At 45.4% G+C, this 16,818-nt stretch overlaps 1 protein-coding gene across 1 annotated transcript in view; it reads left to right on the top strand.

Moving 5' to 3' along the window:
* Positions 1 to 13,018: 13,018 nt before the first annotated feature.
* Positions 13,019 to 16,818, top strand: part of GTF2F2 (general transcription factor IIF subunit 2) — an 87,000-nt gene continuing 83,200 nt past the window's right edge. The window contains exon 1 of the mRNA XM_038126809.1: positions 13,019 to 13,203. Within this exon, the coding sequence (XP_037982737.1) occupies positions 13,138 to 13,203 (66 nt within the window). The 5' untranslated portion in view covers positions 13,019 to 13,137. The remainder of the gene's footprint in view (positions 13,204 to 16,818) is intronic.

Here is a 16,818-nt window from a genome sequence, read left to right as displayed (position 1 = left end):
CCTCACACGCCAGTGGCACTGAGGCCATGGAAGCCTAATGATCCTTTCCACTGCTTGGAGTCTCCTTTTTTCTGTTCAGCTGCTTTGTACCTCTCCTGTCAGGGCAATGAAGGGTTGGTCTGACCTAGAGGGACATCTGAGCTGTGTGAAAGCAAGCAAACCAAGCTCCTACTGCTGCTTTCCAGTGCAACACCACTCCCCATCTGACACCCCACAGCACCCGGAGATGGTAAATCAAAGTGGTCAGTTTGCTTTGAGGGAGAAAAGGCACGATGGAAAAACAGCAACTTCAGGAAAAGGAGACCAGCTGGCTGCTGGTGTGTACAAAGCCTGCAGCCAGGGGGAAGCTGTCTAGAAGCAATGAAGGTGTTCCTGTTGTTTCCAAGGTAACTTCCATCTTCTGCCACCCAGGTGAGGCTCAGCCTTTATCATCATGTGAGCAGAATACAAATAATGGGCCTGATGTGGAAAACAAAGCGCACACAAAATGCCATGTGTTACCCCAGCTGCTCTGCTTGTCATTTCTCACCTTCCACCCTTCCACATCAGCCACTGAGGCAAAGTGACAGGAACAAGGAATTCATCCACAGCAGCTGAACCTTCCTGACTCGCTGCCAGATGGAAGTCAGCTAATTCAAAATTATCATAGTGGCTTTCGAACTGGAGTTACAACTCAGGAGCCCAGGAACCTCATCAATGCATAGCTCTTTGGTGCCCACACCACATGGATCTGACCTTCCCATGCTCATCTAAGAGGATCCGTGGGTTCTCCAGCTTGCATGGGCACCAGCTAGGCTTGGCTGTTGCCTCAAAGCCATCCTGGGATCCTCTAAGGAAATAAAGGAGTGAAGGCTTCTCAGACTTTGTCTCTGTGGCAACCACAAGAGAGCAGGGCTGCTGCCACTGAACCAAGTGGCACTTCTTGTATGGAGTCACACAGGTCAGGAGCTATTGACCTCTGCACCACCTGTGACAAAAGTCACTGGGTTTTAACTGCCTCTTCAAAAACCAGCATGAGAGAGGAAAACAGGAGTGAGAGGATGTGCCCACAGTCACGCACTGAGTGTAATACTTTAATCCTTTGAGGTATGCATTATTGTCCACAAAGGGAGTTTCCAGAAGCAGAGAAACTTAAGGCCATCACTGAACTCTGCAGTTCTTCCTGTCATTATCATGCTGTGCACTGGCAGGGAGCCCACACCAAAAATGCCAGCCTTCCACAAAGCCCTCCCAGGACACACTCCCAGGTTGTGCCCCTGCTGCTGTCCCTGGTCTAACATCTTCTCTCCAACACCTTTTCAGAACAGAGACCTCAGCGAGGAGATGGACACAAGCGCCAGGCTGAGCTGTTAGGGCAGAGTCTAGCACAAGACCAGCACCACAGTGCTGAGGGTTATGGGGTATAGTCCTGGGGAGGTTTCTGCCTAGTATTTATACTCTAGCAGGACAAGTGCATGGCCAGGAACCAGAAGGGGATCTACAATGATACTAAATGCAAACATTATCTGAAAAACTTAGCAGCAGGAGGCCCTCCTTTCCAGGTATTTGCAGTTTGCAGCTTTCCTGGAAGCTGGCATTATCTACTCCAGGTGTCAGCTCTGATTCACCCACAAGACCCTCTGTCACAAAATGTAACATCAATGTGACTTTTTTAGAGTATTTCAGAGCACAAATCCCAGCACTGCCAATATTGAAGAGTTCTTAGCACTGTGTGCTAAAAAGCTCTGTTTTGGAATATGGACTTAGACTTGGGAGAGGCAAATTTGGGACTCTTGCTAGCATAAGGAGTTGTTTTTGGTTTTTTTTACCGAATATACCCCCAACTACAAGCCTTCAACTGTCTCAGGTCACAAACACTGAGAAGAAATGTGTTGGTGCCTAAGAAGCGGCTCCCCAAGACCTGCTCTGGCAATGCTGTACCCCAGGCAAGGAGGCTGGCTGAGGTCTGCTTCTGCATGCAGGGGCTGCAGCAATGCCAGGATGAGTGGATCTGTGAGCAGGGAACCTGTCCACCCCAGAGGATCAGACTTCTCCATCTGTGTGGCTGAGCTGACCAGTAGGAATCTTGTGACCTGCCCTCTTGAAGAGTGTGGAGACATCCACTTTGCCTTGTCAGCTTCTGGGGTGAAATGATGTATCGCAACCATCAGCTGAGGCAACCAGTAAAATTTCTGTCCCATACCTATTTGTTAAATCCTGCTCATCAGGGTCCTGGAAAATGGAGTGTGGAAGGAGCTGCCTGGTCACCCACCAGTTGGTGGTGATTTTCTCTAGCACTCAGAGATGGGCATAGCCCAACAAATTGATACCTCCTGGAACATGGACAAGTGAACTTGTAACCTTTCATCTGCATTTAAGCACACAGAAAAAGCAGAAATCTCGACCAACATCCAAATAGCAATAGCAAGTGAGATGATACAGGCAGCTGAAGCATCATCCTATTTTGACTGCTGTACCCCCTCAATTAGCAATTGAGTAGTGTTGGTTACAGAGTCATATTAAAAACTCTTCACCAGGAGGAATTCTTGGTTTAGCAACTGAGACAGTGAAAATCTGCCAAATGCTTGGGAATTTGAAATGCACTAGGCATAACTTTGCAAAGGCAAAAGAAAGCTTCTTTCTCAGCCTGTCAAAAGATACAGTCTTCAAACTGTTCAAAAGAGTCAGCTGGGATGAAGTGTTTCCAACAGGCAACATTCCTTAGAGTGTAGTTGTTCCATTTTTGATCTTCCAGCCCTGATTCTCAAAGAAAATCCTACAATGTCTTTGTGAGGTAAATCTGGGAACTGTATCTCATTACTTTCCTGAATATTAATGTTTTAGAACACATTACCATCCTCCTCTCTGCACCCTTCCCAATTATCAATCTCCCAGTGCTCTACATCACACTACTATTATTCTACAAATTACCTGCATCTCTTTTCCCCCTAGGATATAACCACCAATATAGTCTTTATATTCCACGGGTGCTGTCAGATGTCTCGTTCAGACGCAGGTCTAATTAAACCCAGAACAACTGTTCCCAAGATGCAGTTAGGTTTGAAATTCACCTCATCTTTTCTGAAGACTGTTCATGCCCCAAAAGTCATCTGCTTTCTTCAGATATACTAGGTGGCTTCAGAAAAGCTATTACACCTACAAAAAAATCTTTATCTTGAAACCTTTGGCTCTTACAATACTGGCATGCCAAAAGGCTTCAGAGACTACGAATAGGAGGGGCAGCAGGGAATTGACTGGATCTGGTTTCTAAAAAATAGAGGTGTGACACTATGACATGCTTCACAGAAGATCTTAAATTCTGTTTCACGGGACAGAGCGGGGGTTGAGCACTAATTTAAAATAGATGCTCACTTTTGAGTAGCAACAATGACCCATAGCTACAAATTCCTGCAAAGTTCAGATTCCCCTTCACTCCTCAGCCTCTGCCTGGAAGAAAGACCTCTGCACTCCTTCAGGAGGCTCCTCTCCATAAGGGAAGCAGTGTCTGAGCTGTCCTTTCACTGAGCCTCAATCTCCCATCTGCAGAACAAGGAAGGAGGACAGGCTCAGGTTAGCCACTCCAGCTTGCTGTCTCCCCCACTGCTTATCCATCACTCCTGTGTTTGCTCCTGACCATGGCCAGTCTCTCTCCAGACAGCCACCTGCACTTCTCTCCCCCAGGGTTTTGTACATTCACTGTCAGCATGAGAGGGACAGTGTGTCCTCCCAAGAGCTCCCAGGGCAGCTGTGTAATAACTTAATTGTACATTTCCACAGTGGGAGAAGACTTGAATCTCTTCTCCTTGAAGCCAGGCATCCTGACTGAGACCTTCAGAGATGGCTTGGAGAAGGAGCACTCCTCATGGAAGGCAGCAAGCAGGGCAGAGGATGAGGGAATCCCCACAGCGTGGGCCGAGCCAGTGCTGCAGCAATGCCCCCATGGGAAGTGCTGTCAGTGTGGGACTGAGCTGGGCAGCAGAGCAAGCAGCTCTGGGACCAGCAGGAACCCAGCCTGCAGGATGACCTTTGGAAGGAGAATCAACACAAAACATATTTACCCCATTTAGAGAACACTGGAGGTAAACTTTGACTTTGGCCAAGGTTTTAATAAATCATGAGACCAGCTGAGGCCTTTCTCATACCTGTAGTATTTTAAGCATTCTTCTCCCTCAGGTTGCTCTGTTAGCTCTTAAGGGGTGGGTTTACACTGCCCTTGTTCTCTCTCACTGCATCTCTAGTAGCATCTCTTTCCTTAACTGGACCCCTAATTTCCACAGATTTGTGGCAGTCTGGTACCTTTAGGCTTTGATTGAAACTGATGGATGGTTTCAAAAGTTAGGGACAGAGCCACTGTCAAGCAGACACCTACAGAGACAACATGATCCAAAGGGCTTCCTTCCCATAGAAAAACAAGCTAAATGCTATGTACTCATGACATTCAAGGCTCTATTATAATGCAGAAACATAGAAATACAAAAATAATGGGGTGCGAGCAGCCTAAACTTTGTCCTTCTTTAATATTTGGCTACTTGGCTTTGCAATTTTAATGACTCTTTCAAGGAATCATTTTCATATTCAATGCAGTACTTTGTGCAATGGCGTGTTAACTTTGATGGACTCTGTTTAAGTAGGGGAAGATGCCTTGTAATTTTCTGTTGATTTTCACCTTTTTTGCATTTTTCCCTCACACACTCCCGCCCACTGAGAGTAGATTCACAAACCCTGTGCACACATATGCAGAGCATCAGCAATGCAAAAGCCATCCACATCCTTGTCCCCATGCCGTGGATGACGGGAGGCAGATGAGTCTGATCCTTGAGCCTTGCACAGACAGGCTTATTGAACTTGACAGCACCACTTGTGTGCAGGGAGATGACTCATTCGAGCAGAGGCTGGGGGATCTGCCCCTACTTGTTGAGCCACTTTCTTCATAGCAAATACTGGCTGTTCAAACAACACTCACGTTTCTATTTTGGGTCACTGTTTACAAGCACAGACTAACAACAGTGGGAGAATGGAAATCTGCTACCAGCCAGCACTCTCCTGGCCCTCTCAAAAGCAGCTTTCAGAAACTACATTATTGGAGAGGATCAGAATGGACAATTGCTCTAAATACCTTAAAAAGATATTATTATTTGCCAGAGACTTCACATTTCCTAAGAAGAAGGTGAATATCTGGCACTTTCTCTATCTGGTTAGAGGAGTAATTACTAGTGCAGAGACGTCGACTCTTATCTTTGATAAGCTGTCAAGAATTTCTGAGACTAGTGAAGTATCACAATGTTTTCAAAATATCAGCAAATTTTCTAGTGAAGAGCTGTACGGTTATGGGTGCTTGACTGAAGCATCTCTTAATGGCTGTCAGAAGTAATTTGCACTGTTGCTCAGCAGAGGCAACGAATGGTTTAATATCCAGGCCTTTTGCTGTGCACAGGCATGTCAGCTAAGTACATATTGTACCCAAAGGAAATTGCTACCCATTCTTTGTACATTTGCTTCTCTTTGTGTGAAATCGCCTGCTACTCCAACAGCCCAGTTCAAAGTCCCTCATCAAAACCATAATTGTGGTTCAATCAACAGTGTTTCACAAGAGGGAAAATGACTTCATTACAAGAGCTCAAAACAGACATCATGCCAAACTTACAACTCATCAAGGTGCGTGGACATTTCTCATGACCTGCCTTGATTTTCAAAAGCTGAGTTTTATTGAGCAGTCATCTCAACTATTTTGGGTTGTTCTCCTTTCTAATATAGCAGTGGGCTCCTTTCTGCAAAGGATTCTGTATGCCTTGAATGCTCACAATGAGCTGGCAGGCACAAGTGACTTCTTGATGTCTGGGTTTTCTTCAGCAGAAGCATGGTTGATATGTCACTGAGATCAGAACAAAAGGTCAAGGCAACCAAAACAAAGAAATTTAATCTTGAGTCTGCTACTCATCTCTCCACATGATAAGAAAATCCTTATGTGTTTCCCTTTTTCAGTTTCAGCCCTCTACATGTTGAAAAGTATTATACATCTGTCAACATAGGATTAATACCTAAGACTAATAATGAGGGAAAAGCCTATCTCAGCCAAAACAAGGACTCAAAGTCAGTCAAATGAGATTCCAGTGGAAGAGAAATAAGACTTCCTTATTCCTAGGATTGTTAGAAAGATACCTTCTCTTTCACCCCAGAAATTCTCCATGTGAACAAAGCAAGTTCAGGTAATTTAACAAAGAGGTTAGCATTCAGCTTTGTTAGAAAAAGCTTCAGTGACTCATCCTTAAGAGTATATGAAATGAAGAGCTGACCTGATCATGTGGGCACTCCAGAAATGACAAGTGCGTGTGAAACAGGGGGTGAGCTTCAGGAGGGAGGAGGAAATATCCCCACAAGCTGCAAGTGCTGATTTGAGGGCTGCTGCTGCCAAATGCTCAGTCTCTGGAAGAAAGTGTTCTCAGTGGTTAGTCTGTACTTTTCAACAAGAAGCAGGCTATCAAGAAATGGCATCTGATAATAAATAACTCTAGAATTATTGTATTTCTTCCCCCCTAGGCCCATGTGTCATTTGCCAGAAGATAAAATGAAACAACACGAGGCCATCAGGACTAGCTGTGGTCTCTGCCCCTGTGATGACCATTTGGCCCCTGTGTCCTCCTTGGATTTTCTTAATCTCACTGGTTTTATTTTCTGCTTTCCTTGGTTCCTTTTCTGTTTATTTTCCTCCCACTGGCTGAAATGTCATTTCTGTTCCTTTTTTTTTTTCATGTTTAAGCCATAACAATTAACTAGAAGGCAAAATTTCAGACCTTATTTAACCTCATCCATCAACAGAAATACAGTAAAATATGATCCAATTGTAGGTCTGTAACACCTTCTACTCATTCCAGTTTATTTATTTCAGTTTGGTGGGAAAGCTGTTCTTTGTGGCCCAGAGAATGTATTTTGCTCTAGTCTGTAATAGCATTGTTAGCTTATGCTGAAAGGAGACAAACCACTCTTGCATAATCATATTTATTAGATCATTAGCGCTGTTTTAGAGAAGTGCCAACAAGCAGCGCATAGGAAAAAAGTGAGTTATCGGCAAAGGCCATTAGGTGGAAAAACTTTGGAGAGAACCCGCAGGCAGCACACAGCAGTAATGAAGCAGACTCCTCTGATGTCTCCAGTTCATTATCTCAGTGAGAGTTTGTTGTGAGGTGCTGCTGTGGCTGAGCTGCAACTAGGTGCAAGGGTGGGACACGAGGTTAGATGCACATGCGTGTGATTCATTTCCTTTAATCACAGCAAGACACATGTGGCACTGAAGAGTCCCAGAGTGACCGCTTCTGAAGCAGTGACACCCACAAACTAGATGCTTTTGTTGCATTTATATGTACACACAATCTCAAAATTATATACACCTGCCTATGCTTTCAGGCTGTCAGGCTTTCCAACAGAAGTGCCCTGTTTTTCTTTAGGAGCATGCAGATTTGTTTTTCTGGTCAATAATGTTGTTTTTGCTCAGTTTAGTCACACAGCCTTCTCCTAGTCTCATTGGGAAGCTCCCTCTGCAAAACAGTAGTTGATTAGGAGATAATTTATGCATCAATAACATACCTTGGTGAATGTGCATTGCCTATACCTACAAAATAAGGGGAATATCAGTAGCATAGAATCAAGTTTGTTAGATTATAACACAAGGGAAATAAATCCATTGAAAACAATTTTTTTTGGTAGCTGAAGAGAAAATGCCTTGCTCTTCACCAACTCATTAGTGGAAAGTCCAGGAGATGAGTGACTGTAGATGCTGCTGACCTTTTGTGCTGAGGTAGTACATTGCCAGAGAAGAAGATCAGAAAAAATATCAAGGAGTTCAGGAGAACCGGTTAAACTCAGTTCTGTGTAACATTTTCTATACACCTACAATGAAAAGGCACTTTAGAAAACAACGAGTTGCTGAAACCTCACATTACCTTTGTTCTATTACTAGGTTGAAAATGTTGTATGCTTAAAGCTCCTTCTTGAGAGACACTGGTGAAAAAGGCTAGATAATACTTTTTTTATGCCTGAAAGGCACAAAAAGTACCTTGAGTTAAAGAGATAATGCCAATTTTATGGTAATTTAAAAAAAAAAAAAATAGGTTCAGACCAAGTACCTGAAATTGTCTGACAAGTGTTTTCTTCCTTTGAAAAAAAATAATTCGCAGTTGCGTCTTTCAATTTTCTGTCCTCCCCCACTGTCACTCCTTCCTTGATATGGTGAAAATCCTAACAAGAAAGAGTCCAAGCTGCCAACAGTCAAATTTACTGCACACTGTCAACATGATGGAAGACATAGTACGAGTCGGAACTGCAAGCAGAGGTGCAGTGCCATTACTGTGAAAACTAAGTGTTCTCCAACACATAGCATAGATAAAAATGTGTGGCTGTAAATACATAGAAAGAATTAAAAATTATAAATAAATCAATGAAGGCTGCCCTCTGTTCAGAACTGCCTTTTTGTGTTGTGTTTTGCAGCAGAAGTGCCATGTTGAAGATTTCATACTGCCTAGGATGGTACTGAAATAGGAGCTCAGCCCTGTGCTTGATGTTTTCCAACTCTCTGCCACAGAACAGCTTGGAGTAAACAAGTCTGTTATTAACATGTTGCTCAAAAGCAGTTTGAAAACACAAAAGCTCCAACATATATTTTTGTCTTAAAAAGGCTGCCTCAGGAAATAGATATGCAGCTTGATGGGCCATGGCCCATTTTGGAGTAAGTTACACAGAATTTCTTTTCTCTTATTCAAAAATAAATAATCATGATTTGCCCAGACATTCTTTTCGTCTTTGCAGATTATTTCTTCTCCTTTTTCCAGCTTACACAGACCAACTGCACCACAAACAAGAGAATGATGCATTACAGTTGGAGACAGCAAAAGTTTGCCCTCCTCTTACTCAAGCAGTTCAAACAATAACAGTAGTTTCGAGATTTAAGTTTGAGTTTTTCTTGCACCCTCATAAGTCCATGAGTTCTTTGCTGACTGAAAATTCAGGAATTCAGAATACAGGAGAGATCCTTGCTGGCCGGCAGAGCTCTGCTGATGTTGTGTTGGACTTGCTACAGGGTAGGACAAGCAACGTTGTAAAAATATCCTTCCAGTAGTTTTCCTCTTCCAGCATGAGTTCCCTGCTCACCTTTATTTGTTGATGAGGAGATTAGCAGGCAGAAATGAGTGAAGTTAGAGCATCAGCTGTTGGCAGAATAGTCTTCCTGGCTCAATACTCCCAAATGAAAATCAGCTTCTGGAGAAGATTCCCTCTGTGCCTCGCAGCAGATCTCAGCTCTGGCTCCAGACCCAAATATTTGACCCCATGGAGGCCCAGCACAGCTCTGGTGTACAGCGCTGAACTCAGGGAGTGTCCAGATGTGGGCAGCGCTCGGCTCCTCCAGCACGTGGAAACCTCTCTGATGGTGTCCATCACTGATATCTTGTGGGATCACCAGCTCCCAGGAGCACATCTTCTCTAGTTCTTGCTGGGCTTTGAGGAAAGCACATGGATTCCTAAATACAAAACTCCCATCAGGCCTTTTACATCTTCTGCTGTGCTGGTTTTCACTGAGCACCACCAGGCTGCATCAATTAGCCTGTTCCTAAAACGGATGAAGAGAAATTCTACGTGGCTGCTGATGACACTGCCAACTCTTCATCTCACCTAGTTGCACAAGGGGAAAATAAAGAATGAAAGGCTGTGCAAGTCTGAATTTGGCCATCTCTCTTCTCAGACACATCTGTTTCCATGCAAGCAAGAAGAAAATGGGTGACTAACACACAGCTCTGCAGCTCAACAGCTGGCTCCGGGTCCTCCTCCATGGCACTAAATGTGTCCCTGGCAAGCACAAGGTTGAGATTTTAAATGAGAAATTAATGAAAATGTGCTCTTTTTCCTGCTTGTTGTCCCTTTAAATTCAGTTTCCATGGAAACAGCTATGGAAAGGCTGTCTGGAGGAAGCCCGGAGAGATCACTGCCTGGCCGCCTTCCCCTCTGGATTGCCAGCTGAGCCACCCCAGTTGTCAGGCTTTTACAGAGGTTTTTGCTATTGTCATTTACACTTGGAATATGAGTGATGACTCCTCATGGATTCCCTCTCTAAGGAGTCCTGAGGTGGTCAGCCCTGCTCCTGTCACCTGCTGCTGGGCTCTTTGCAAGTGGAGCTCCTCTCCATCCATCCAGTGGAGCACAGGCCCATCTGAACCCCCACGACGCTGCTTTGCTGCAAATGTCACCCCTGTTAGAGACATCCATTCCACTGCATTTTTCTTTTGAAACACAGTGGTACATGTGATCTGAGCACACAGACTGAGCTGGAAGCAGTGGCAGGGGGACAATTTTGTTGTTAATTCAGTGTTTATCCCGGGGGAACATTTGAGATCCCTCCTGGAGTACTGCATCCAGCCCTGGGATTCCCAGCACAAGGCAGACACCAACCTGTCAGATAAGGTCCAGAAGAAAGAAACTAAAATGGTCAGAGGGCTGGAGCACCTCTCCTATGTAGACAGGCTGAGAGATTTGGGTGTGTTCAGCCTGAAGAAACAGAAGCCCCAGGGAGATCTTTTTGCGGCCTTCCAGTACATTAAAGGGGCTCACAAGAAATAAAGAGACTTTTTATTCAGGGCCTGTACTGAAAGGACAAGGTGCAATGGTTTTAAAGAGGGTAGGTTTAGATTGGATATCAGAAAGAAATGAGGGTAGTCATCATTTCCAAATGAGGGTAGTGAAACATTGGAATAAATCATCCAGAGAAATTGTGGATGCCTTATGCCTAGAAGTGTTCAAGGCCAGGTTGGATGGAACCCTGAGCAACCTGGCCTAGTGGAAGGTGTCCCTGCCCAGGGCAAGGGGTTTGGAACTAGACAGTCTTTAAGGTCCCTTTCAACCCAAACTGTTCTATGATCTTATGAGCAGGATCCAAAGCAGACTGTTAAGCAATGGTGTTTTTCTGTGTAGATCTACTCTTTTTCCAGGTGAACACAACCAAATGTTCTTAGACCTACAATATTTGGGGGTGACACAGTCCCAGAAAATGGGGCTGGTCTTACTACTGTTGAGATGCACCCACTTCCATTTTTATTAGCATTTGAGGAGCCTCTAGTAGGTCTATGTAAGGTCGTCTTAAAGAAAACTGAATTTTCAGTGGAAGTTGACTAACAATATAAAATCTATCCACCCTCCCAGCTGAGTTCTGCAAACAAACACAGTTCCAATGTAAAAACAAATGCAATTTTAAAATGTAATTAATTTTAAATGTAACTAACCCTAGTCAATATAATAGCTCAGTGTTAGCCATTATTGCTTCAGATACACATAAAAATGTTGTCCTCTTTGGTTACCTAGATGATTGCCTATAATTAGAAAGGCAGATTCTCATATCTGAGATATAATACTGAGATCATTTTTTGTGAGCCAGATGAGCAATTTCTTGCATACTGTACTAGAAAAAACCTTCTGCTTGCTGCTGGTACAGACTCAGATGGAGTATAACCTTCAACATTGAGCAACCAGGCTTCAAAGAGGATGTAAACTTGGACTGCGGGGAATTCAGAGAGCAATGGACATAGCCAGAGGTCTAGAAAATAGACCTATGAGACAGAATTGAACAAACTGAAGTTATTTGGTATGAGAGGAGGCAAATCAAAGGGCTACATCTCAGTAAAAGGACAAAGTAAAGAAGAGAGGAAGATAATAAAATGAATTCCATGACATAGAATCACAGAGTGGTTTGGATTGGAAAGGACCTTAAAGATCATCTAATTCAGTGTAGAGTGACACCTTCCATTAGATCAGGTTGCTCAGAGCCCTGGCAAACCTGGCTTTGAACACTGCCAGGGATGGGGCACCCACAGCTCCTCTGGGCAACCTATGCCAGTGTCTCCAGCATGTCCAAGTCTTTCTTGTGCCCACAGTGGATAGAAGGTAGATAACAAGGTTAAACTGCAAAGGGGGAAAACTTCCCCAGGGATAGAGACAGATGTAAAAACAAAGGCTTTTCTAAGCCAAACACCCCATCTCAAAGTAGGATGGGCAGGTGCTTTCTCTCTCCTGACATAGGACATTTTCAGTGTGTGAGATGTCCTCCTGTCTTCGGACAGCCTGTTCCAACTCTTCCTCATGAGTTCCCTTTCTGGGAAGCTAAGCTTAAACCTTTACTTTTTATTCCCAGGGAGTGATTCACAGCTGTGGTTTTTTTCACTTTTATTGCCTTTGGACACACCACGATGCTCTGATTCCTTTCGCAGGAGCTGCTCCTCTACCCACCATTATTCTCCCAAACAGAAGGGCACTATCATGGCAGTGCTTCCTCTCTCCAGGCTGCCCCTCCAGTTCCTCTAGATCATTTACATGCTGCTGTCTTTCTTCAGCATGCTGGGATAACTCTGCTGGTAACAGGAGGGAATAACTTCCTGCTCTGCTCTGCTGCTGCCTCACCTTGAATCCTGAGTGCAGTTTTGGGCGCCGCAGTGTAACATAGACATTAAGCTGTTAGAGTGCGGCCTAAGGAGGGCAGTGATGGTGAAGGGTCTTGAAGGGAAGCTGTATGAGGAGCGGCTGAGGTTCCTTGGTCTGTTTAGCTTGGAGGAGTCCGAGGGGAGCCCTCACTGCAGTGACACCTTCCTCGTGAGGAGGAGGGACACGCACTGATCTCCTTTCTCTCATGACCATTCTGGAGGGAATGGCCTGAAACTGTGTTGAGGGAGGTTCGGGTTGGAGGTCAGGGAAAAGGTTCTTCACTCAGAGGGTGGCTGGGCACTGGAGCAGGCTCCCCACGGGGGTGGGCACAGCACTAAGCCTGATAGAGATCGAGAAGCGTTTGGACAATGCTGTCAGGCACATGGTGTGACGCTTGGGCATGTCCTGTGCAGGGCCAGGAGCTGGATGCGACGATCCTCATAGGTGTCTTCGAGCCCAGGATATCCCGTGACACTGGAGCTTCTTGCGGCCACCACAGATTCCCGCCCCTTCCCACGGTCCCGCCAGGGCGGGGACCCGAACCCGCGGCCCCGACGCGGCGAGGGCCCGCCCCGCCGTGCAGTGCGAGCGGAGGAGGTTTGTCCCTCACGGGCCGCCGTGTGCCGGGTGCTCTCCGCTGCCGCGCTCGCCGCCTGCTCGTCTCGTCCGCCGCCCGGCCCGGCCCGGCCCGGCCGCTGCCCCGCCATGAGCGACAAGGGCGAGCTGGACCTCACCGGCGCCAAGCAGAACACGGGCATGTGGCTGGTGAAGGTGAGGAGCCGCCGCCGCGGCCCCGGGCCCGGCCCAGCGCGGCCTGTGGCAGCCGGGTGCCTCCGTTCGTCCCCGCCCCGCCGTGCCCGGGGTGGGCGCCGTGAGGCCGGGGTTGCCCGCGTCAGGCTCGCCATGTGGCCCGGGACAGCCGCCGTGCCTGTTCCCCTTCTCGGAGACAGCGCGGGGTCGGGCCCGGATGCTGCTGAGTAAAGGAGTTCCCGCAGGGAAAGTTGGGCTGCCGGGGAGCCATCGCAGAATCAGAATGTTGAGGGCTTGGAATGAAGCTTAAAGATGATTCAGTCCCAACCCCCCTTGCCGTGGGCAGGGGCATCTCCCACTAGACCAGGTTGCTTAAGGCCTTATGCGGCCTGGCTTTGAACATTTCCAGGAATGGGGCATCTACAGTTCTCTGGGCAACCTGTGCCCGTGTCTCACCAAAGTCACAGTAAAACATCTTGCCCTTGTCCTTGCCAGTGGTTTGTGACGAGCAACAAACATGTCCGTGTAACTTTTATTTCCCCAAAACTTTCAGAGTTGGAAAAAGTTTTGAGTGTGCCCAGGTTCACGTCCTGGTAAAAAAACTGTCCACATCCAACAAGGAAAGTAAACGCCAGTGTCTTGTCGTTACAGCTCCCTTGTGTGCTAGTGAAATACAGCTCTTGTGGAGGGGCTGTGAGGAGGTAGTGAGGGTGTCAAATCAAACCTGTTTGGTGCAGGGCCACATCCCTCTGGTGCCACTACTAACAGGCTGGCACTGCGCTGGAGCCAGTGGCTTTGCTGTCAAGACATTTTGCTGCCAATACCAGCCATTGTTTCAGAAAGAGAAACTGGAAGCTGATGGGGGAGCATGTCCCCTGCCTGCTTCTAGTCCCCTCTGGGCATGCTCCTCTTTTTCTAGACCTATATTTAATCTTTTTTGGAAGAAGCAGTTCCTTCCTCCCAGTCCTTTAGGAATAGGTTCACACCATGGACTTCAAAGACCCTGTGGGAACAGGGTGGTACCTAGATACTAGTCCTGGGTGGTGAGGAGCGTGTAACACCATCATGCTTCAGCTACCAAAACTTCTTGCTGTGGCCCTTAAAAATGGTTGGGGGTTTCAGACTTGCTTTGCTGTGCAGAATTTTTGGTGGGCAGGTTGCTGCATCTGGCTTCCTCTTCACTACTGACGCCTGAGTGTGTGGTGTCACAAAGCCACAATGAGCACTGTGCAAGTGCTCTAATTGTAGTAGCTCTTCCTGGGCACTGTCAATGAATGCTGGCAGCAGAAAGCTGCAGAACTAGATCATGGCATGCTGAGTGACAGGATGATAAAATGGCAGATGAAAATAAGAGTTGAAGGATCTAATCTGGTGTGCACAGAGAAAAACTGTCCTAATTATATGTATGCAGCAGTTGGGTTTCTGCTGGTTGTTGTCATTCAGGAGGAGTGGTTTTTTTCTGTACAATGAGAAAACTCTAGAAGAACATGTGAAATGAGCAGAGTCAACATTGGACATGATTACAAAATACACAGAAAACAAAAGAGAAAATATTACTGTACCATCATGTTGCCTCTATCCGGAATGCTCTGTGTAGCCATGGTCTCATCCCCCTGCTCTGGGAAGTGTACAGTGGGAGCAGTACCGAGGAGAGCACCAGGTCTGGTCTTGGCAGCAAGGAGTGATGGCTGTGGAGGGAACTCCTAAATGCATTGTTTCCTTTTAGGCTGGCAGGAGGATCAGTGTGGAAATCTCGTAGAGATCTGAAGCAATAAGTAATGTCACAGGTGGATAAGGGAGAAGTGAATAGGCAAAGGTGAACAGGAAAGAATCAGTTCGAACACTAGAATTAGAAGTGTGTCAGATTAATTCATTGGTGGTGCTCAGCGTGAGCAAATGAGGTACTGTTTTGCACAATGTGTAGTTAAATTTTGGAACTTCTTGCAGTTAGAAGTTCTGAATTTCAAAACTTTGCAGAAGTTCAAACACGGTCAAATTCAGGCAGGAAAATTGAATTGACAGATTAAAAAGTAATATGCTGTCAAACTCTATGTCTGCTAAAACACCCTAGAAATTAGAAGAGCATGCTGGGGAAATAAATTTTCTTCAAATGTTCCTCCTGAAATAACTTCCAGTGGCTGCATTTGGAGACAGGACACTGAACTTGCTTGTCCTTTACTCTGATACAGTTTGATGTTTTCCCCAAAACTTTGAGAGTTGGAAAAAGTTTAGAGTGTGCCCAGGTTTACGTCCTGATAAAAAACCTGTCCACATCCAACAAGGAAAGTAAACGCCAGTGTCTAGTCATTTGATGTTTCCTGAAGCAAGGAATTTTCATGCACATTTGTGCTTACAGTTGGTGTCACTCTGTTTAATGAGAACACAGGACTGAAAGGAAAGCTGGAGTATTACTCTTCCAAGTAAATGTTGATGTAATCCTTCATGCATGTGTTCTGAACTTCTGTCTATCTTCTTGTACAGTAATGACAGTAAAAAATATTGAAAAGATGCTAACACTGATAAACTATGACATGGGATGTGCAGGATTTTATCCTTTCATTTCCTTTGGACTTGAGCTTGGAAACAGCCACATCTGTTAGTAGGACTTCCAACTCAGAGGCAAGACAGTGCATAGCACCTGTACTTTTTATCTTCACTAGGCCAGACAACGAGGATGGATTTATCCTTCCTTTGAGGGAGAGAGCATTCACTTCTGATGGAATAAAAAACCTGGCTTATTTGATTTCCTTTTAGCATGCATTGTGCTAGCACAGGAAGTATTCCAGAGAGACTACTTAACAGGCAATAAAAAACTGTAGTGATGAGTATTTTAGAAGCATGAGCAGTAAAAGGAGGTACCATAAAGAGAGTGAATTGCTTTAGTACAAATCCAGAAAGCCACTAGATTTTTATTTCTGTGTTTTCAGTGAAAGCTAAGGTAGAGAAATAGTAAGAGTATTTGGTTATGTACTTGTGGTAAAGTGAAGCCCATTTAGTGTTAGCTATTAGAATGTTAATTTTCTTGTTCCCTGAGTGTGTTGGTCAGATTTTTAAATTTAATCTGCTGCATTGTTCTATAGCTAGAAAGAGGATATCTTTATTTAATTATTTTTTGCATTTTAAAAGAAAAATTTAAACACAGAATCTGACATCAGCCTTAGTTTCTGTTGTATGCCCTGCATATGTATTGCTGTGTAGAGAAAGAGCTAATTTAGTTTTTTGCAGAAAAGTGGAAGTAGTTTGTTACAGAGAGGGGCTGCTTGTGTGTTCCCTTCCGGAGGGGGCTAGGATGCTGTGCCCAGGCTGAAAGATGAGTGGCGCAGGGGCCCTCCTGTCCTACACTGCCTGTAGTGTGCCTCGTGTCCTGCAGCCTGGGCACTGCTGTGATGTGAGTAGCAAGAGGAGACCAGCAGTGGGAAGAGGGCTTGAAGTGAGGCTCTTCAGTACGTCAGATTTGTTCTAGTGATTAAACTGCCATTTTTTTCTTTTTTGGAGAGAAGAGTGTTCTTATCTATAAATCCCAGAATAAAGACAACTTCTCCTGAAAGGCTGCATTCAGTTGCCTTTCAGTTGGGCAGGCACTCTGTCCACAGGTCGCTCTTTCTGTGCATATGTAGTTTTCAAAATCCTCCTGTG

The sequence above is a fragment of the Motacilla alba genome, chromosome 1 (genome assembly GCF_015832195.1).
Source record: "Motacilla alba alba isolate MOTALB_02 chromosome 1, Motacilla_alba_V1.0_pri, whole genome shotgun sequence".
NCBI classification, from domain to species: domain Eukaryota; kingdom Metazoa; phylum Chordata; class Aves; order Passeriformes; family Motacillidae; genus Motacilla; species Motacilla alba.
Note: the sequence above shows the minus strand (reverse complement) of the source record. Positions and strands in the feature narration are given on the sequence as shown.